Source organism: Cavia porcellus, unplaced genomic scaffold (assembly GCF_034190915.1).
Source record: "Cavia porcellus strain 051 isolate PalLab524CR breed Dunkin Hartley unplaced genomic scaffold, mCavPor4.1 scaffold_20, whole genome shotgun sequence".
Lineage (NCBI taxonomy): Eukaryota > Metazoa > Chordata > Mammalia > Rodentia > Caviidae > Cavia > Cavia porcellus.
In genome coordinates, this window is record NW_026947503.1 from 48,173,674 (window position 1) to 48,197,034 (window position 23,361).

The 23,361-nt window shown below is 35.8% G+C and overlaps 1 protein-coding gene across 1 annotated transcript in view; it reads right to left on the minus strand.

Annotated features, from left to right (window-relative positions):
• The window catches only part of Asxl3 (ASXL transcriptional regulator 3), a 101,302-nt gene that overhangs the window by 76,253 nt on the left and 1,688 nt on the right, over positions 1 to 23,361 (minus strand). Inside the window, exon 3 of the mRNA XM_023566846.2 lies at positions 6,409 to 6,530. Coding sequence (XP_023422614.1) covers positions 6,409 to 6,530 — 122 coding nt within the window. The remainder of the gene's footprint in view (positions 1 to 6,408; positions 6,531 to 23,361) is intronic.

A 23,361-nucleotide genomic window follows, 5' to 3' on the forward strand; every position in this document is an offset into this window, starting at 1 on the left:
AGATTACCTGACTTCTCAGGCCACCTCAGAATATTTATAAAATCTCATTCTGAAGTCTGAAAATATAAAGTCAGTTCCTTCTGCATTCCACAGGCCGAGCTCTGCCTCAGGTCAAAAATTTCTCTGAAGGGCCTTCTAAGTTTTCTCTTTCTCTATCTCCTGTCCCCTTTACTTTCTAAGTTCCTCGTGACTAGAGTGTGGAACGACAAGCAAGGAGAATACAGCAAATTTGTGTAATCCATACTATCATAAGCACAGCATCAGAACCTTCTGGGAAGCAAGTGGCCAACTACTAGCTTCTCACAGGTTGCATAAATGGATACATTAGATACCTTTGTGGGGAGCATTACAAATTATTGCAGCTCCCTGACATGGAGCATGTACCCTGCAGCCAATCTCCAGGTCTCTCCAAAGTATAGGGCCCACGAGGCATAGTCAAAATAACTACTGATTGCTTAGAGTTTAAAAACAAATATATTACAGTAAAATATTTATACAGCGAAATATTTGTATAAATAGACACACATATTGCCATTAATTTCCCTCAGGAAACTCCCTTCACTTCAAACACACCTGTCCCATCATTCTTGCCACTTTCTAAGGTGGCTCAGGAAGTCCTCTTTTATGAGCGTTTTTATCAGATCATATCAAAAATACAGTGAATACTGTTGAGTGATGTAACTGAAAGGCAGGCCCATAAAAATACTATGATGGGGACTGGGGATTTAGCTCAGTGGCATAAGCGCCTGCCTTGTAAGCAGGCAGTCATGAGTTCGATCCTCAGTACCGATAAAAAAAAGGAAAAAGACCAAAAAAAAAAAAAAAAAAAAAATACTATGACGTGTCTTATTACACCTTATTCACCAGATATGATACCATACAACTTCCGAATCTTTCCAAAAGTAGTATGATAAAAGAAAGTTCTCAATCAGTTCAGGAAAATGAGGGAGTCATAACACAACAAATAAACATGCTTACAAAGAGGACTTCTAGAATTTCTCAAGAAGGTGGTAAGAGTAATTGGAGAGTATTTTCAAAGTGAGGGCGACTATCTTAAGGAAGATTAATGGTGAAATTCTTGTAATACATTTTTATTTAAACATTCACTATATATTTCAATCACACTTCATATAGAATATACTTGGGCTCCTTTACCAAAACCAGAAACCTTACTGGGCAAGGTCTTTATATGCCCTGTGCTTGGCTAACTGTTCAGACATAAGTATACTCAGCATCGTTGCTCCATCACACAGAATAGCTTGATGTCTTCTGCCTACGCATTATGGTCAATCCTTTTGCCTTCAGAATTCTCCAGGTCTCACAATCTTTCAAACTATAAGAACACAAGGTATGGAATATAACGCATATGTGGGTATGTCTGTATATACCTGTGTGTGTACAATGATTAGTCTTTAGCTAGTTTTTATGTAGCTATTTGAGAATGATCACTGGACTCTGTAATTTCCCCCCTGCTTAACCTCTCAATGTTGTGTCTAACACCTCTCTTTAAAAGAAGGACCATTTGTGCCACAGTATTTTTAGCCTTGAGTTTTTGTTAAAATCTCAAGAAAATAAGAGAATTCCTAGTACATATTATGTTACTTATACAAGTTGTTTTCAGTATAACTTGTGATCATCTAAATGTGACTCACAGCCTAAAAAACTATGAATCTATGCAATAGATAGTAATAAGTAAATAGGAGTAGGAAAATTAACCTGAGATGGCTGTAAAGGGTGCGTCCTGTACAAAAGTACCTTTAAAAAGCCATGCTGAGACGGTTTGAGGGCAATTTTCTCCACTCCACACAAGGCTAATGGTGGCCCTGTTGACTAGCATATAATATGGCTTTTACATCATACAAACATCATACAAATAACATCATACAAATTTACCTTTTTACACTACCATTCATTTTAGGACTATGATATTAAGGAAGCACTTCAATTGTCTCAGCCTCAGCTACACTTTGGAATACTAATGAATTATCTTATTGAAGGGCTTTAAATTTGGTCATTTTAAATCTAGAAGTAATAACATATCCTAAATAAATAAGCAGATGGCAAATATAAATGCTGTCTGCCATGAAGGAATGTACCCTTTGTGCTAGTCACATGTATTCTGCTCTGCTGCTCAAACCACAGAGTAAAATTTTGCTACCTAAAGTGTTGTAAGAGATTGTATAATTTAGACTTATTAAGTTTAAAACTTTCACGTACTATGAAGGAAATTTACAGGCTGAAATCTGAAAATAAATTTACTGGTGGCAGAAACAAACATAAGACAGCTAAATCACTCTAGGCAAAGTAAAGATCTTATCACACTTCCATCAATTTAATTCTGTTTTTAACAGAAAGAAATCAAAAGATGCTGACTGAACATCATTTTCCCTAGAGATGTAGTACAATATTTTCTTGTAAAGAAAGGAAAAACCTTCAGATAAACATTTCATTTATAGACAGAAATCTTGTCACATAATTCTGAGAAATACAGAATAATACTTGTATCTTCCTTAATGGAAAAAATAAACTGAAAACCATAAGCTTTTATTTGAACTCGAAATTTTAAATAAGTAAGCCTTGCTCTATTTTAATAGAGAAATAACACCAACAATGTAACCTAAGAATACACTGAATAAAATAAGCCCTTTACTCAAAATTTGAAAAATATCACACACTATGAATGCTAAAGCTTGAATAAAAAATACACACATAGGAAACAGCAAGCCGTGTCAGGAACCAACAATCTGCATTACTGCTAATATGCTAAATGTCAATGCTCATGTTCAGAACATGCTATCATGCACTATAACCTTTGGAATTTCACAGGATTGGTAAAACATACAAAGCTCAAGCAAAACACCAGGAATATATCTGCTTTACAGTAGCAAATGGGAAAAGATCTTCAACTTTATTAATAAATTTCACTACCATAAATAAGGAATGAAACAGAATAAGCCAACAGAAACAACACAAGAGGTTAGGTTAACCACCATGTCGCTTTCCATACAGAACTCAACATTTTTTAATCTTTCACTTTCTCTTACTGTTTAGAAACTTCCAAAATTTTAATCTTTCTTAATTATCCTTCTTTGAAATTCAAAATCTAATCATTTCACACTTTTTCAGGATCTAAAATTCCAAGGGAGAGAGAAAACGGGGAACAAGGTGATAATCAGCAATCTGCTGCTCTCCAGAGATGTCCTGAGCACGCTTATTCAGAGAAAAAAAGCTGAAATGAAAATATATTATTCATGTAATTATGCCCAACATATGATGTTAACTAATGTTTGGTGATTAGAAAGTAAGAGGGACTCAAATATTTGAAAGCAAAAAAAAAAAATTTAAATTAAAAAACTTCACGTCAATACCAAGAGGCATTATTGTTTCCACACTGTCCACCCTAGAGCTATACCCCAATCAACAGTGCTGTGAAATCAAAGAATCCCCTTGTTGTAGCTACATGCTTTAGGTAGGGGTGAGGAACTTAGATTTGGAAACATATGCATAGCTTATTGTTCAAGAGTAGTTTTTATAAGGTATTATTTTTCACGATACATATGATTATGAAACTACTGGGTTCTTAGGAATCTGTTTTCATCTACTGGCCAGTGTGTAACTGGGTTATTAAAGCCCTACTGAATCATAAAATAATTTTGATAAAATAATAGTGGCTAATACATTTGCATGTGAATCATTAACATATGCTGGCACTAAACATAAGCAGCCTGTGTTCAGATAATACCCTCAATAACAATACTTTATTGCTCTCCTTATGCTATACAAAAACTCAATTATGTAAATTTCTTTGAGTAATGTCAAAATTTGATTGCCCCTATTATATACCATATGCTGAAAGGCAGTTATTAGTGAAGAGGATAGAATATGAAACTATGATTCTGAATGTTGCCGTCAAACTCTACTTGCTGCATGATCTTGGGGAAGTTATCTAACTTTAAATAAAACTTTAAATAAAATAACTTAGTTATTTTATTTAAAAAATAAGGATATGATTACCTACTTAAAAGATCTGTAGGAGGATCAAATGCATATGCAAAATGAAGGCACAATGTAAATATTAGCTAATGTAATTATTTCTAAAGTATGCAACTGGCCTAGGTTAGGATGATTATGACTTGTGTTTGTATTCACATATACAAACATGTATTCACAGGTGTGAAATACATGTATATATAGACACACTTTAAACAAGCATCTATGGGCCATATATGGTCATAGTCTTTTAACTAGTCAAAAGAAAAAAAAAGCTGCAGATTTGCTGGGATTGCTATAATTTAAAATGCCATATGTTCAGTAAATTTTCAAATTCTGTCTTACAAAATTCAGCAATTATAGGTAATTTGGGCAAAATTCTGCAAGGATAGCTTTTCTTTTAAATGCATTTCCAATGAATTTGATTATTAAACAAATATAAGCATATCTGCTATATACTGACCCATATTCTCTTGGTTACTTATATGCTACCTGGTTAAAAATTAAAATGTTAAAAAATGAATAAATATCTCTTTCAGAACATTAAGAAATATATAGAGAAAGTATCTTAAGCCAAGCCTTAGTTCCTAAGCAAGCCAGCAATAACTTTCATGAATATATATCCCACAATAAAATAAAACACCTCTAACTCAAAGCTGTTATAACACTTTAGTGAGTGTAAAAAGTTGAAGTGATATAAAGATAAAACAAAGAAAGCAAAAAATAATGACATAACAATACAGAGATACAAATCTTTCTCTTTCTCTTCATACAGAGAATGATTTCCTGGTGTGCATATTTTCCAAGTCACTGCACTTCAGAATTACGAGTTTCATTTATGATCTCATTGATGATTCTTAAATGTCACAGCTACAAGTGTCCAGTTTTGTATCCTTTGTTGTGTCCTGATTAGTATTTTATTACCTGCATCCTATTTGCTGCCTGAATGAGTCTTTACTCAGACTCCCCGACCTACTCCAATCTTTATTTCACTAATTAACAGGCAACTCAACACTAACTGTAGTTTTGTTTTGCAGCAGCTAAAATTCTTCACAGAAGCTAGAATATAAATGGCAAGCTGAGATTATTCAACCTATGCCAAATGATATACTGTTGTTATGTTAAATACAACACCACAAAACGGAAATGGTGCAATTTCAAGAAAAAGGTAACATAAATTAATATAAAAGCATTAAATTTTTTGCTACATGAACTCGTTTGAAGTAGGGAGGTGGGTGAAGACAGTCCAAGCCTAGAAGATTGGACATGAGTAATCAGAATCTTTTCAGATTGGTGGAAGCAGTTTTTTTTAAATGAACTTTCATTAAGAAAACAAGATTTCCATTTTTCTAATTTAGATAGATCAGCAAATAATGACATGAGATATAATATGGTATGATACAGAGATATGTATCCTACACTGATGCCACTCTTCAGAATCTTTTAAGGATCAACAGGGTAGAGGGCACAGATCAAAATGAGGAAAACAGTTAAGGGCAAACCATGAATTTGAGTTTGTAAGAGCCTTCCATTTATTAATCCAATTATTAGTATAACCACCAGGCTGTAGTCCCATCTAAACAGAGCATCTCCTCAATTTCTCACACCATTCAGCATTTGTCACTATGGACTCAAGAGCTAATGTTTTATTATTATTATTATTATTATTATTATTATTATTATTATTCTGGCCTAGACACTCACTATTGTAAGTTTTCAATGTAATACGCCTCAGTTATTTCAGATCAATCTCATGTCCAAGGCACATTCTCTAGGGAAAGAATTTGAGAATCAGAGAGGCAAAGAGGCTTGCCTAGATTCACAGAGGAACAACGACTGGAATTAAGGCAGTTCAGCACCCAGAGCCTACCCTCAGAGCCTACCTCCCCGCATCATCCAAGGTCACACAGGCCAAGGTCACAGCCCAGACAGTTTATGTAGTATTAGGATGCTATTACAACATCACTGATAGATACTCTAGATATAAGCAAGCTACACTTACTACTTTTCTTATTTGCAATTTAATGTTTGTCAATATGAGGAAAGAAATTATCATTATTTTTTACACTAACATCAGATAACACAGTGAGACAGAAATATAGACATTATTTTCAAATGATGCATTTATGAATGCAGCTGATTTACTATAAGTCATACACACCCATAAATTTAATACAAATTTTAGCATATTTCCAAGTATATGTTCACTCTTTCATTTTACAACAAAATTCCTAGCTAGGCTTCATCTGTATTTTAGGACAGATTAAAATTACAACGTTAACTAGTGTGGAAGTGGTCAAAATCAGGGTACCTCTCCGGCTGATTGCTATGTTCTTGTTTATTTTATTTAATCATCAGGGCACTCATTACCTTAAGTGGGCAGAACTAAAGGGCACGAACAAACGGCAGCTCTCTTACCTGCTTCAGAGCCTTTTTGGTGTGCTGCTGAAAGGAAGACACTAACTTGCTTTGCACCGCTGTGTTAGTAAGGCTTGAATCTCGAGTGGAAGATGCCTCATCAGTTACCTGCTTCGTACAAACTAGAAACAGAGAGAGATAATGATATTACTAATTTGAATTCCTTTTTTTATATCCACTGTAATTAACTCACTTGGAGCTTTTCTCCAATTGAAAATGGATACTTAAAATAAAGCATGGTAAAAAGTAGAGTAGCTGAATTAGAAGAGATCATTTAGTAACTGTGCAGCCATAATTCCATTTAACCTCTGTAGGACGCTGTGTTTCCTTACCCACTAATTGACGATAATTTCTATGTCATAGAGCTATTGTTTTTTCATTCAAAATAGCCCCATATGTACTTTAAGAGTTGGGAATCAGAAGACATCTGAGTCAGACTAGGGAGATTGAACAGTACATAAGAAACTAGAGGAATGAAACTGTTCCCAGTATTTCTGATCACAGATATTATAGCTATTCTATCAAAGAACCTTCCCTCTATAGGATGTATAGTCTTCAGGGATATGTTTCTCTTCTCCAAGGGGATAAGACACATGGCATGGAGAAAGGGAAATCTGAGATTCTTACTGTCACCTCAAGATAATTACAGAGTTTTCAAAAAATGATGTTCTTTGGTAACTACAATATAGTCCTTAAAATTTTATAGAGTCAGGCCTTGGCTTGTTCTACAGCAGACATATTCTTCCACAAGACTGCTTTGTAAGAGAACTGATATCTCAGTGATGTGGGACAGGATGTCCAAAGAAACTTCCCACTGTATAAAAACCCACGTGGGAGCTAGAACTCTTCCTCCAGTCTCCTCCACCTAGGGAACAAATTTTAATGCAGCAGAGATCTTGGCAGAAGCACAGAGGCAGACCCTTATCCGTGTACATTAGGGGAGAAGTTATTTGGGGAATCAAAGTTCCAATGTATTATGCGTAGCGGCAGAATGGAGGCATATGTCAAAGGCAGGAGGTAAGAGGAAGTTAGATGGAAGAAAATATCTTTGGAACATACTGTAAAATCTCAAAGCATGACTTTTTAAGGGCACTGGGGTAAATAGTGAAGAAAATTTTCCAAGTAATGGTAATTTGAGAAGGTCCTGACCAGCACTTTGAAGATAAATGGAGAAGTAAGATTATTGCAGTTATCAATCCCAAGCACAAGATATTAATAATAATTATGACTAGTAATTTTAGTTAAATGGAAGCATAGGCACGTACACAGTGTTGAGGACGCACACTTAAATTGCTTCTGACAGACATGAGCACATCTTGCCTGAAATGAACATGTGGTTCATGGGAAGGAAATGTTGGGGAAGGAGGAATTAATCTAACTTTGTTTTAATACAGACATTAATCAGAAAGTCAAATGAACAAATTTAGGAAAATGACTGTTCATTATTAAACTAGGCATTTTAGACATAGCTCGTTTAGTCCTTGCAGTTTTTTTTATAAGACAAACGTACTATTTCCATAATGTATACAGAAAACTAGATAACAGAAAGATTAAAAACATAATCCACGGTGACACAGGCAATCAAACAGCAGAGCTGTGATCCAAAGTCAGCCCAGTCTAGTTTTAGAGCCCATAATTTTTTCACCTAAAATATTTAATCTTGAAAGTCAAGATCAGATACAGAAAATCCCACTTCTATAGAAGTGGAATTTAGTGGCTTTATGTTGGAGGTACTGAAACAGGAAGTTAATAAGCTCAAGCAGAAATAAGTCATTCAACTTCTGACATGCAAAAAATTTAGAACTATAGGTTACAGTGATAAGCCCAGGAAATACTATGATTAGAGATTCATACACATATTTATATAGTGACAAAAATCCTTGAATTAAAGATCAGGTGACATTTTCTCTATGATAAAATATGACATTTTTTCATTGAGATATTCTCAATGTGCAAGTTAAGAAATATTTTGTAATACACCTTGTATAAACTATGGTTTCCAGGCTTCATTCCCTGATACCATCACTACAGTAATTTATAACGTATCATCATAAAGTACCAACCAAGATTATCAGAATGGTTTTTTCAAAGTCATGAAATCTCTACAAATTGCTGCAAACAAAGGAAGTAACAGAAAGTTGGCAGACAAAAAATACAATTCCAGTTGAAGAGACAAATGGATAGAATGCAAACTCAGCAAAAAGCCAAGTATGCAATAGCAAATTAAAATTACTTTTTAATTTTACTTTAAAAATTACTTTTTAAATTACTTGCTAATTTACAGTTGCATTTCCATCTAGAAAACTGAAAAATTACTGGTTGGTTAAAAAGGAGAATCAAAGGCAGGCTGTGAATATTAGGAAAATTATGAAAGATATATGAGAATGTTCCTGCATATTGGACATTTAAATTCAAACATATTACCAATTTGTTGGGGAAATGTTTTTACTCATACATTTTTCAAAGATAAGCTTCAATGCAGAAAGATGAAATAATAAATTCTGAGTACACAATTAAGCCTTTTTGTTCTTCTTATTTTCTGACAGCTCTAATAAGTAGTACACAATCAGTTGTCCTTGCTAAGGGTAACGACCAGCTACCATTTGCTCTGATTGTTTCTGACCTAGGAAACCATCTGATAATTGGGAAATGTATTTTACTACTGGCCTCATGGTTAAGTTTATTGTTGCAAGGTATTCTCTGAAATTCACATATATCAACATAAGTAGTTTGCAAAAGAAAAATCTGTTCAATTGAGAGCCTTGAATTTCAGAGAGAGGGCAAGACTACAGAGTTGGGATACCATTAAGTAATATAATTTATCTGCTTATATTCAGCTCTTTTTTTTTATCTTTTTGGTCTTACAGCCCATTAAAAATTTAACAAAAGACCATGAATAATCTTGTACAATGTGACATTTTTCTTCTAGATCCCTCCTTCTAGAACTTGGTCCTGAGATATTTCCATGGGTTAGAACATTTTCCCTTAATTACTGACTCTAATAAATATGAGTATGGAACTTCAAATAAAATCAAAATTTATTAGAAAGTAAACTGTGCAGGAGATTGCTCCTTTGGCATTAAAGTTTATTGTTAGAAAGTAATTTTAAGAAAAAATACAGGTCATGTGTACACAGAATACATCCACAGGCTCTAATCAGTGTATGTATGCATATGTGTGTGTGCATGTGTTTATTTTTTAAGCATTAATAAAATAGACCTTTAATGTGAACATGAGTGGCTTTGTTTCTTCCCATATATATCATATAGAGATTGCTGAATCAAAAAATACTCATAAACTGAGTAATTGAAAAATATATATATATATGCAGATTTGAACTCTGAAAAAACACAAGATCCCCACCTTATTTTTGCAAAATTTTAATAGACATGATAAAAAATAAATAATATTTTTTTAAAAATTGCCTATTTGTCTGAAGGAGTAAATCTGGCCTCTGAAAGACCAGCCAAGTTAAAAAAAAAAAAATACTAATGTTCAAGGAAATCCCCTATAAGTAAAATTACAACAGGAGCCAGGAAACTGAAGAATTAGGACAGATGTTTTATCCAATAAATATCAAACAGTGACATGCAGCTTAGGAATGGATATTTCTTTAGCATTCCAGACAGAATGGGAGCTATTTTTTAACCGTGTACTGGCATGAACACAAAATATTATAGTGCCACTTTACACCCGAAACTCCACCAGATAGAATGTCCTTTTCATAAGTAGACAAATTGAAGACATAGAAACAAAAATAAGATTGCAAGTCTTTCCTGGAACTTTCATACTCAACATTTTTTTTAGGTATAGCAATATTATTTGGACCTACATTTTGTTGCTTTCTCAAAATTAGGCAAGGCCAAAAAAAAAAAAAAAAAAGCAAAAAAAAAATTAGGCAAGGCAAGATCATAGTTACAGCTAACCTGCTGAGTTTTAAGCTTGCCTCTGATCTACCACTGATCTTATGCTCTCAAAACCTTCCTTCGAAATGTTCTGTTTAGAAGGTCAGGAGGTAAAGGCAGGTGGATGGTTACAGGTAACCATGAGGCTGCTGCCTTAGCCAGAGAAACTGGTGACCATTTCCAGAAAAATTGTAGACTGTGGTTTCTTAGGGTCTCTAAATTGTCCCCCTTCCTCTAATTCATTCACCTTTCAAGCTGTTCCTGGAACTAAACTAGAAAATGTGGATTTGGGCTCCCATGTTGAGTGCTGGAGAGGAGATATGGGCAGCATTATCTCTTAATCTAATGACTAATCCACTGGCAAGTGTACAAGAAGACACCTGCAATTCTAATTTTGGCCTTTGACTCAAGATATAAAGAGGGAGAAATGAGAATGTAAACCTGATCTGCCTCTATTTCTAATCTCACATTTTGCAGGCCTCTTCTACTCCCTTCCCCTCTGATCCAGTCAGTGGAGACCACTCAGTGCTTCCTGGAAACATCTAGCAGCTTTGTTTGCTGCACTTCCTCTGAAGGCCTGTTCTCCAAATACTACTCCTCCTCACTCTGCCTGGCAAACACATTGAAGCAGATCAAAGTCAAACAGCTCCCCCAAGCACTTCTGGGACTATCCCGGAGCAGGCTTGCTTTTTCCTTACCCCTGTTTACTTAGAAATTTAGATGAATTCATGATAGGACCTCCAAAACTGGGACGTGTATTGGCCTCAGAAGCCAGAGCCTTAGGCAATTTATATACAAAGATGGGCTCAGAATTGTTAAGTTATATATGTACATTAAACTAAAATTTAAAACTTGATTATTCACTGAATTTACTTAAAATTATTGACTGTTGAAATGGACTTTGAATTACTGTTTATAACAAGAATTCACAGAAGGGGATGTCAGTAAATGTAATTTTACTATAGGAAACCATACATAAAAACTGAAATTCATCCAGTTTGAATAGAGAAGTCTTTTTGGAAAAAAAAAAAAAAAGTTCATTATCCTAAAATCAGTGAGGGAAAATGTGAAAGCCAAAGCATCCACTTCCCTCTGCAAGTCAGTGGGAAGTTGCATGTATTGCCACCAGTATTGATATATTTCCCTCTTCCATTCTTCTTTTTGCCTTATTGTAAGAGAAAAGGCAGTGTGTGATGGTATTGTGTAAGGACACAAAAATAAAATTTAGAAGTCAAAATTAGAAATTATTACTTTAACGATGATCTAAATGATCTAAATGTTAAATTATTACGTTAACATGTAGGTACAGAACCACATAACAGACCAGGAGCTGGGAATTACACAGTCACTGCACTATTAATTACTAAATGTCATATTAAGCCACCTCATAAGCAAGAGGCTGGGGGAACTGGTGTTTGACTATCTAATAAAAGCAAGTGAGAGCATTATCACTCAACCTTTATTTCCTATCAGTTCGTTCTCCAAACACTCCTTTAAATTTTCTGAACAATGCTACTAGATGCTCTCAAATCCCAACAGATTTCTCTAGAAATGATTCTGAAATACATCAAGTTTAATGCAGTTTTAATGAATAAAAAAATCTAACAGTACATAATATATTAGGTATAATATCGTAGTAAGTAGTTAAGAATCAATAACACTTTAAAATGGCATTGAGTCTTAAAAGTGTATTTATTAATCCTTAACTTGATCAGATAACTATTACTGCGAATATTTCTTCATACCAAGTAACACGTATGATGCAGAGAGGAAAACAGTGAACAGGAACCAACAGGCCTTCAGGTTTTTAAAAGCTTTATTTCAAATAAAAATAGTACACATTAATTTTATGTGTGAAAAATTAGGTCTCTGAAAAGTGTTGATAACTAAAATTTGTTAGAATTAATACGCTTATCATTTAAAAATCTTTTCCAAATAACAGACTACAGAACTTGGAGCTATAATTTGTTTATATATAATACTTACATTCAAGATCATATACATCACATATTCTGAATATACACAAAATATGTGGCCAAAAATATTAAAAATTAAAAGATCAGGGAAATCAATGTGGGTCCAATAAATATTTACTGGACTCCCATTTCTTTCTGAAAAACATAATTCCTAAATAATTTTTGGATCCAGCATATGGAGAGCTGCCCATTCTAAAAATATTCCTTTCCACAAGATAAGTATAGCCATCTGGGATTAAATAAGTTTTCTAGTTGCATTCAACAGGAGGGGGGGAAAAAGCACATTCAAAAGACCAAGAAAAACTAGCAATTACATGGAGCAATATTAACAATAAAATGATGGAAACAGCAATATTTTCCTAAAAAGGTTTCAGAGGACAAAGTTTCTGAAATATTGTAACTGTTAATTTCTTGATCATATTTAGGACTATATTTTCTAGGAATGAAATACCTAATTAAATTGAATTTTTACTATATTTTACATAATCTCCACCATTATCCTTTTTTTCAGGAGAGCCATTTGAGACCAAAAAAAGAATAAAATAAAGTAACATGAGTGGTGAAAACGATGATAATTCTATTAGTAACAGATAGCACTGAGATAATGTTCCTTCAAGATAAATCATAGTGGACACCTCAATGAATTTGTAGTTTATACGAATGCTGCATGAGACGCTCACTTGTCACAGAATTGAACATACCACAACTCCACTACAGCGTCCCCCAGCAGTTCACAAATACTCAATTTGCACTTACTCACTGAAGACAGAGCTACAGCAATACTGTTCCCCCATAAGCATTCAAGTTATCAGCCAAGCAAATTCAAGTACACTAGTAGCCCTTAAAAATACCTTCAAACACAAACTAGAGAAAAAGGAAAAAAAAAAAAAAAAAAGAAAAAAGAAAAACAATCACCAAAATAAATGTTAATACGAACAGCGCATCCTATCAGAAGCCAGCCTTCAACCACCTAAGGGTCCTAGTACAAAACCAATAATGACTTCTCTCTCAGAACGATGAAGGGTAATAACACTACATGCTTCTGGGGTGAGGTGAAAAACTATCAGCAGCTAAATTTCTTCTGTACTTGTATAACACCTGTGACCTTCCGTGCTGCATCAGTTTCCTAAAACAGCGGACAGAAATAAAGCAACTGACCTAGAAAATGAGAAACAGAAACAAGTGGACAGAAAGGATATCAGCAGAAGGTTAGCATAGGTCACAGGGTAAGTGCTTCACTCACAGGCATCATTACTAATTACTTCCACATATAAAATAATCAACTCTCATGTACAATAAAGGGGAGTTAGGGAAGGTATCCAGGTTGCTAACTGTTTCAGAAATGATTATTTACAGTCACTAAAATGAAAAGAGAATGGGTTTTTCTTGTTCTGACATAGGTGAACAAGTACTTTTGTTTTGAGAGCATTTATCCCTGTATACAAATCACAGACTACGATAGTTAAACAGAACCCTGATTGCCTAATTAAGATGAATAATTGAGGGAACACCTTTAATTTTGTTTCATTTGAGAGAAGGTTTATTTTCATTATGAGATCATACCTTTCTAATCTTTACCTCTATATTATGAAATATTTATCCCCTAACTCAAGACAAAAAGGAAAAAAATGCTTAAATGCATCGTTTTATCTGCACTTAAGAAAACTTTCTTTTCCTCCATAACTCTGGACTGTTAAAACTAAGATCCACTGGCACAACAAAGTTCACAGTTCAAGGAGCAAAATGTAAGAAGAGGGCCCTCATGGAGAAAAGAAATGGAAAATGTTATTCATACATGACACTTCCTAGAATTGGAGTAAAGCACTGGGAGGAGTTAAAATGAAGGGGTGGTAACTACATGGTGACCAGATGTTTCCCATCATCAGAGAGGGGCAAAAGAAGTGGAAATTAGTTTAATTAAAAATACAAAAGATAGGGGCTGGGGGTTTAGCTCAGCGGTGTAAGCGCCTGTCTTGCAAGCAGGCAGTCATGAGTTCTATCCCTGGTACAGATAAAAACGAAAAAAATTACAAAAGATTTCAATATAAGTAAAAAAAAAAAAAAGAACTCTTTACTATAAAGGTTATCAAAAACACAAAGAGACAAATATAAGAAGACCATGAGGCTTCTATCCCTCTACACATCTGCTATTAGAATATGCCTAAGTGAACTGACTGGTTTAAGAACATCCCTGGCAGGACTCAGGGCTGCACAGTCCTTCGAAATCCCTCATGCTTCTCATGATCTGTGAAATCCCTGGGAAGGAATAAAAGAAGACAGGATGGGAAAGAGTGGGCAGAGGAAGTTTGATATGCTGCCAGCAGTCATTTCTGATTGTCAAGAGTATTTTCTTTCCTCTGCACTTTCTTCTATGTATCATTAAAACAACATAATGTCACATACTTAAGTTTCTCTAGGCCACCAATGTAGAGCAGGTGTCTCCGTGAGCTAACAAAGTTATTGACTAAAAGACAAACATGTTGGATGAAAGACAAATTGGCTTAACCCAAGAAAATGAGGGGCCCTGTTTTACACACTGAAGGAAATCCCTTCCTATAAGACTCTTAGGAAGGGCTTCCAGTAGAAACTTACACACCATCTCATCCTCCTACACAAGCACTGTGGAACCTGCCATGGCTTTGCTTTGCTGAAACCCCACCCATGCTTCATCAACAGAGCATCCTATGAGAAATCACACTGAAGCACTCACAGGGAAGCCACTGGAAAGCTTCCAGCAAAACAAACACCAAATAGGTGGGCAACCTCTAAAGTTACCCAAAGAAATCCCTCCCGGCCCCAGCGTCACCCTCTTCTCCTTTGGTTCCCTCTTCTGTGAATATGCTCTGTGAACTCTGTGTGGCCGCTCCCTGAGGAGGACAGTGCTTTTATTAGCGTACTCCTCACTTTCTCCACGAAGCTCCTCATCTGTATGTAATTGATGTCTCAACAGAGCTCCTACCCACACACTCCGGGCCACCTTAAAGCACTTTTCGTTTTTGATAAAAGACCCTTCAAACTGCGGCCTCTGAGCCAAAGAAAACAAAGGCTGAGCTGAATAATGTTTCATTAAGTTAACACAACTCTGCCAAGAATCACATAATCAGAAATCCACTTATAAAACTGGCCATAAAGAATAATGAAAAGAGGCCATATAAAATTCTTGAAATGTTGGAATCATTATTTACTCTGGGGTCTAAAGGTCTAAAACATAGGATACATTTCCTCTATTTTTTTTTTTTCCTTAAGTAGGACTTTTAAAATACAAATTCCCTCACTTGTGCGCTGCTTCCTCTCTGAAAGTCATTAGGGTTAATAGCAAGCAGAACCCTTTTTGATCTCTGTTGATGAAAACTGTACATTTTCTGGTTTTCTCATTTTAAGAAAATAAATAAGATGGTTGATTTCAAACATGTAATATATTATAGCCATAAGAAGGGAAACACATTTCCTTCTTGTTAATAACAATTTCTAGGTAAGGATGAAGAAAGTGAAGATCGTCCACTGATGGAATCATTTCATATAAAATATGTATGCTTTCTGCAAACCAGCAATGCACTGGAAGTCCACTTAGCATGTGTGGGAAAACTTGTGATATACCAACGTATTATGCTCTGAAATTAACTCAGACACAAACATACCCATAAATCTCTGACTAAAATAGACTATAAAATTCATAATATTTTCCTTGGGTGACAAAGATCTATACTTATATAGGCATAAGTGGTCATGGGTTGTCAACACAGATATATCAAGTGATTCACCTAAATCACTCTTCGATCTCTAGAGCTTTGCTTGTAAAATCTGAATACTCTGCTTTCTCAAAAGTCTATTATTTCCAATGCTTATTAACTTAAGGGACTGTTCAGAAGTCAAAGAAATGTACATATAACCCACAGTTCTGTGGCTCATAAACTCCACAATCATTAATATATCACTTTTCCCACACCATAAAAATTTTCAACAAAACTCTTTAAAAACTACCTTGGTTAAGCATCTCCCATTTTCCAAGAATCTGCTTTGCTGGCCAACAGATTTCAAAAGCAGGACTAAAGCACTTCTGTCATTACCTCAGTTCTACCTAAGGGTGGCCAGTTAATAACTGGTACCAAGTTGCTAAGATTTCTTTTTGCCATCAAGTTATCGGTTTCATTAAGATCATTTTCAAATATTTCTCTACTTTTTATGTACATCAAATGTTAATTAAGCTTTATTAATTTAAAATAACTCTATGGTAGCACACTTTTTTTTGACTGTGTCAAGTGTATATTACCCATTAATGGTTATTATTTCCTCTAATACAATTCTTCCCACTTGCACCTCAATGGAGGAATGCAGAAGGGGAGGAAACAGAAAATTAAATGGTAGGCCTTTCCCTTCTTTTCCCTCTCCCTATCCTTCCCCCTTTCTCCCTCATACCCACACACATGCACCCCACTCTCCCTCCTTAGATTTTCAAGATATATTTGTACAGCTGTAAGAAGTATGGAAAGCACATTCATTCTAACTGCTGGTTCAAATATGTAGGGACAGTAAGCAAGGAAATCACTTAAAGCAGTTAGGTTTCCTGGAATTTATTATTGACATGGAGGTAATCGTGTGGTCTCCCATTCCTTGATTTGAGTAAAGTTCCTTTTTTGTCAAATTCCCAACTTTATGTCCAAGAACTAATGCTAAAAAAGCAAAATCTATCAGTGGCCACTAGCTGATAACTGGTCCCTCTGTTCACAGGAATAGCATCTGAGTGACGAGAGCCTGGTCTTTGTCATCCCGCATATCTGGGCTTAAAAGTTAGATGAGACATTTAACCTAAGTTTGTTTCCCTAAAGGTAATTAAAATAAAACAATGGACTCTATTAAAAATCATGTGCTTCACAGAAACACTGAGAAGATAAAAGAATATGGATGTAAACAGTTTACAAAGCTTATAAGCACTCAACAGGTTTTAAGTTTGAAAATGTATCTTGAGGCTGGATTAATAGGCTATACACAGAGGTGTATGGTACTTACATGAATAGGAAATATGCTTGTCCTGCAAGAAGCAATTGTGGTTTGCAATAAGATACAAAAGTGGGCAAGTCAAGGAAACACTCAAGGAAATAAGCTATTTACTATGCTTTCAGTGATTCCCCAAAGCAATTTCTCTAATGCAACTTCAAAGGAGAGGCCAGGAAATCTAATTTGGGTTGCATTAGCTCAATACGTGGGGGTATGAGTTATTCTGTGAAGTACCTATTCACATGTCAAATTAGGGGAGTTTACTTATCCCCTGCTTCGGTTTAATTACTGGCTGAGTGCTCTCACCCTATCTCTCACCCCTACCCAACTACTAAAACTCTTCCTCTGTCTCCTTTGGAATTCAGTATTAGTCCTGAGAAAAATCTCCTGAAACCCCCATATTTTTTCTGAATACTCCATTCATGTGTTTGGTCTACAAAACACAGCTCTCTCCTTCAGACGCAAGTTCTCTAGAACACTCTCCAGTGGTAACTATGGTCTTTTCCTGTCTTGTAGCACCATACCTGGAGTGGGATAGGTGAGCTAGCTTTTCTCATTCTTCCATAAGACTCTTCTGCCTTGCAGCTCCTTAGATGCCACCAGCACTGTGTCTCATGACATGAGACTGTCAACTACTCTATAGGGTACTCATCTACCAGATTCTATGGTCCCTCTTCCAGGGACCTGTGAAGAGTACACATACTGCTCAGCCATTCATGATGTCCTAGCCTAGCTCCCTTCTTTCATCTTTGATGTATATTATGGATTAAGAACTGGTGGTCAACTTAACACCAGCTATATTACATCAGCATGTTGCTGAGCATGGACGTTCTACCTGAGAAAAGTTGCCAGCATAAAGAGGTGGAGAAGGAGAAGCTAGTGCGTTGAGGTATTCAGGCATTGTGGGTTCTCTTCCGAGTTGCTATTTGAGCCATTGCTTCTTCTGGAGAAGCTCTGGTCCTCACATCAAGCATTGCTTCCTGGCTCCCGAGGGGAAGATGTATGCCACTTGGTCTCCAGGATGAACTCATCACGCTGGTTTCCTGGCTTGTACTCGACTGTGCTTGTTGTCTGAGGAGCTTGGGGCCTCCATGTCACTGAAGATGCCTGTGGTGCTTTTCAGGATAGCCCTGGTCTTGGCTAAAAGTGTGACTTCTTGGCTCCAGCGTTGAACCCTCAACCTACCAAAACAGCTCCTTCACGCTGCTGGCATAGACTTTCTAGCTTCCATCACTGACCTTTGGGCCTTCCCAGCATGCAGCCATAAAAGGGACTGGCATGAGTCCTTTCTAGCTTCCACCACTGACCTTTAGGCCTTCCTAGGATGCAGCCATAAAAGGGACTGGTGTGGGCTCTAGACCTCCAGTTGCACTCATGGGAGGCATTATCATGAGTTCTGAGTCTTCATCTGGACTCATGTGGGACATTGCTGTGGGACTCAGGCCCTTGGCTAAATATTCTATGTCTTTAGTGTTAGGGATAGATTTCCTGCATTTTCTTGTGTTAACTCTGGGTGACCATCATAAAACAATATTATAAACTTCATGTCCTTATTCTAATTGTTCTCCTCACAACCCCTGACTACAACAATGCACATTCCATGCTACCCCCCTAAATTCATTGTCATAGACTCCACTCTCTTATTCCGCTGTTTGTTACTCATTTTCTCTAGAATACTAACGCAAACAAGCCTTCCATCTCAATGAGACTTCCAGTGTCATACATAACCACATTGTTACTGATCTCCACATCTACTTAAACTCTTTGATCTTTGTCCTTACTTCATCCATCCTCCATTCCTCTGTCCTCTTCTTGCTTTAGTAGTTGCATTTGGAAAACCTTCAAACCTAATGAAAACTAACCATGTAATCACTCTGCACTTGAAAGCATCCCTGAACGGAACTGGGTGGAAGGAGAGTGCACAACTGTGCTTACTGACCTCAAAATAAATTCAATATTAATAACCTTAAGAGTGTCTTTTAATGCTATCAGCCTCTCGTGGACAAAGAATTTATAGTTTCTCCTTAAATCTCTAAAATTATGCTCACTTCAGCTAATAAATTTATTTCCTATTTCACAGAGAAAAGGATGCAATAAGAAGCAAGCTTCCACAGGCTTCTGCCACATGTGCTCACATACCATTATGCCTCTGGAACTCCTGCCCCCTTTCTAGCAGCTGTCCACACTCTAAGGTCAATCTTATCTGAAAAGTGCCCATCCTTTTTCATCCGATCAAGTACATGACAACAAAATATCCTTCCCACATCATCAATTTTTCCTCTTCAATTGGAAATTTCAGTAATTTTCCTAACACTTGATATTGCATTTAAAAAAAAAAAAAGAAACCTTTTGTTTGACTCTACCTTCTCTTCCACCCATTGTCCCACTTTACTCCTTTTCTCTAGCTCAAAACAAACTCCAAAAAAATGGTCTATATTTCTGATCTCTAATTTCTCTCTACTGATATGAATGTTCTTCGTTCAGACGCACTGTTCCTATTTCATTAGTTAGCACAGCCTGACAAATCAAAAGCACCAATGTACTGGACTCATTTTCTTCTTGACACACCTTCTTCACTTGGTTTCCCAGACAGAATACTTGTTTTCGTGTCCTGCTAGCATCAGTCCCATAAATTGTTTCCTACCATCTCTCCAACCTCTTGAAAGTCAAGTGCCCTCAGCTCAACCTTTGAGCCTCTCTACTTCATGATTTACCTTCAGTTCCACGGTGAGCTCATCCACTTTCATGACTATAAATACATTCTAAGAAATGACCGTTTTCAACTCAGTATTCTGCAGGAAGGCCTTTCTCTTGTATTTCTTTTTTTTTTTAATATAAAAGAACAACAATCGATCATACACTGTGTATCATTATCTTTACAGTAGTTGTAAGACCGACAAGAAAGATTCCCTCATATGAAGAGGAAACAGTAGTAGAACACTTCCTTTTAAATGAATTAAGAGAAACTAATAATATTAATGACACAAATTAGAATATTTATTAAAATGTATTTGAAACAATGGATAGGCAATTTGTGGAATTATTTTAACTGTTCTCTATTTCCTATTAACTATTTCAATCTTAATTTGGTTATATTTTCAATTTCTCACATAAGAGAAACCATGCAAAATTCAATTTGATATGTCTTATTTCACTTACCATTGTGTTCTCAAGTGATTTATTTACCTATGAATATCTTAAATTTACTTTTACAGCAGAAAATACTTCAGTGTATATAAATATCACATTCATCTGCAGATGGACATATACTTTGTTTCTAAGATTCAGTTATCACAAATTGTGCTGCTATAAACATGAATATGCATGTATCCCTTACTACACTAATTTTAACTCTTTTGGAAAGACACCTAAACAGAAGATAGTTAGGTCAAAAGGAATTTCTATTTTTAGTTTTTTGAGGACTCTCCTCACTGATTTCCACACTAGCTGTACCAGTTCACTTTCCTACCAGTAAGAGCAAAGAGTTCCTTTCCCCCCACATCATTGCCAGCAACTGTCATTATTAGGTTTTTTGAAGATAGTCATTTTTTTTTTTTTTGGAATCAAGTGGTATCTCAGTGTAGTTTTAACTTGCATTTTTCTAGCAGAACATTCTTTTACTGTATTTATTGGCCATTTGTACTTCTGAGAAGTGTTTATTCATTTTAACTGCCTGTTTTTCAGCTGGGTCTCTTATTTTGGGGAGTCTCATATTTTTGAGTTCTTCATATATTCTAGATGTCAGTCCTCTGTCCTATTTGGCAAATATTTTTTCCATTACATAGGTTGCCTCTTCACTCTTCATTTGGTGGTGTCCTTTTCTGTACAGATACTCTTTTATTTGATGATTGCATTTGTTGATTGTTGATAGTATTTCATGTGCCCCTGGAGCTCTGTCCAGAATGTCTTTGTCTATGCATATGTCTTTAAGAGTTGTACCTATTTTTGTCTCTCAGCAGACTGTTTGTTTCAATATGCAGATCTTTGATCCTTTTTGATTTTAGGGTACATTCATATGTCTTACCTTGTACTAACCTAAAATTTCCTTTGAATTTTGGACAGATAAATATAGTTAGTAACATATCCACCTGGATGTCAAAATGGAACCTTACACCAAATTTTCAAACTAAATTATTATGTCTAAGGAAAAGATAATGCTATTTTCCTACCATCTCATACTCAAATCTTCAGAGTCAGTCCTGATTCTAATATCTCATATCCTCATTCATCAGTCAACAGCTCCCATGGAATCTTTCTTCAAACATTCACAGAATCCATCACATCCACTGTTGCTCCTTTCATTCAACTCACCATCGCCTTTCCCTGAGATTATGGCAATAGTTTTTTTTTTTTTTTTTGGTTTTGTTCTTGCTTCCATATACTTGGCGATCTAGCTAAAATGTGATATTACCTTTTTAGCTCAAAATCCTGTAAAAGCGTAGTATCACACACACACACACACACACACACACACACACACACACACAAATAGCCTACAGCAAGATTATTTGATCTGGTGCCATAACTTACCTGTTTTCACACCTTAGCATGCTGCCCGCCTTTAGTCACTCTGAGTTCCCTACAATCTCAGCATCTTGCTGTTTCTGGAGCATTTCAGGGACTCTCCTGCTTCAAGGCCTTTGTAAGTACTGTTCCTACTATCTACACTCTCTACCTTTAAATGCTTATTCCTGCACTCTACTCAGGTTTTTCTTTTCAAGTAAATTCCTTTCCTTTATTTTGACTCTTTTATCTTTCCTAATATCACCTGTCATGATTAAACTACAAATATTATGCATTTATTTCACTTATTGGTCATCTCTAAGAATATAAACTCCAAGAAAGGTTTGTTGTGTTCCCTATTAATATAAATACAAGGTCAAAATTTGACCTGGCACAGAGTAGATTCTCAACACATGCTGAGAGGCATGACAAGAGCTCTGTTGTGCAGGTAGAACAACACTTGGAATAAGCTAAGATTCTTCTTCATGTCAGAATGCCCCATTCACTGGCCCATTGGAATGCCATAAATTGCTGTACATCTTTGGTTTGTCTTCTTTCTAATCTCAAAGTGCTACCAAGGTTTGAAATACCACCACAGGGATAAGCCAGAGGGGTGGGAGCAAAATGGGGATAGGAATAGAGTTATCAAACCAAGCACAAAAATCCAAATGTCTGAAGCTATTTTACAAATGCAAGCGTCTCCGTTTCTTATGTTAAGTATACAATCCCTGAAGGAAGGGAGTAAGATAAGAGTAAGTAGCATCAGTCTTAAGTGGCCTATGAGCAAGCGCATCAGTATAAAGGGCAGGATTGTGGCTGCTTCAGCAGCTCCTATACTAAAGACTAGGACTGCAGTCCACATACAGAGAGCGTGGGAAGGGATTCTGATGGCCATAAGCAAAATGAGTAACTTGAGACTATTACAGAAATACCGCACTTCTGTAAGGGTCTTTTAAGATTTGTTTGTTTAACAATAATTTAGTGACTCCTATGATTCTACTGACAGGGATTTTAAATACACTGCCTTCCTCCCAAACCATGATTGGAGACCAACAGTGGGATGAGTGAGCAAGGTGGAGAAAGGCACAGAAACTTCTAAGGGACAAAACGGTGACAGCAAATCCTATACACCAAAAGAATCATAATGTAATTGTTTTGAGAATGATAAAAATGAAATAACAAAACAGAACTCAGAGCTTAAATTCAGGGAAGATCATTTCCTTTTCACCAATGTTTGACAAGAAAACATTTTATTTGGACCTTTTTTTGCTGTGAGGAATGGTAACACTAAGCTTAACTTACAAGGACAAAACCAGGAGCCAAGATATTCTAAAAGTACTTGTGATCACAGATAGTAGCAGCATAATAAGTAGTAAAACATTGGTATGTATTTTAAACCACCCCCAAAAATAAAACCACTAGATACCTTCAATTTTACCCTATTAACTCTATAGAAGAAATGCACTGATAATGGTTACATTCCAGAAAGTGATTCAAGAAAAGACACTGTTAAAAAGAAAAGAAAGACCCCTTAAAAAAAAAAAAACTACACAATTTTTGCATGCTAACATTTG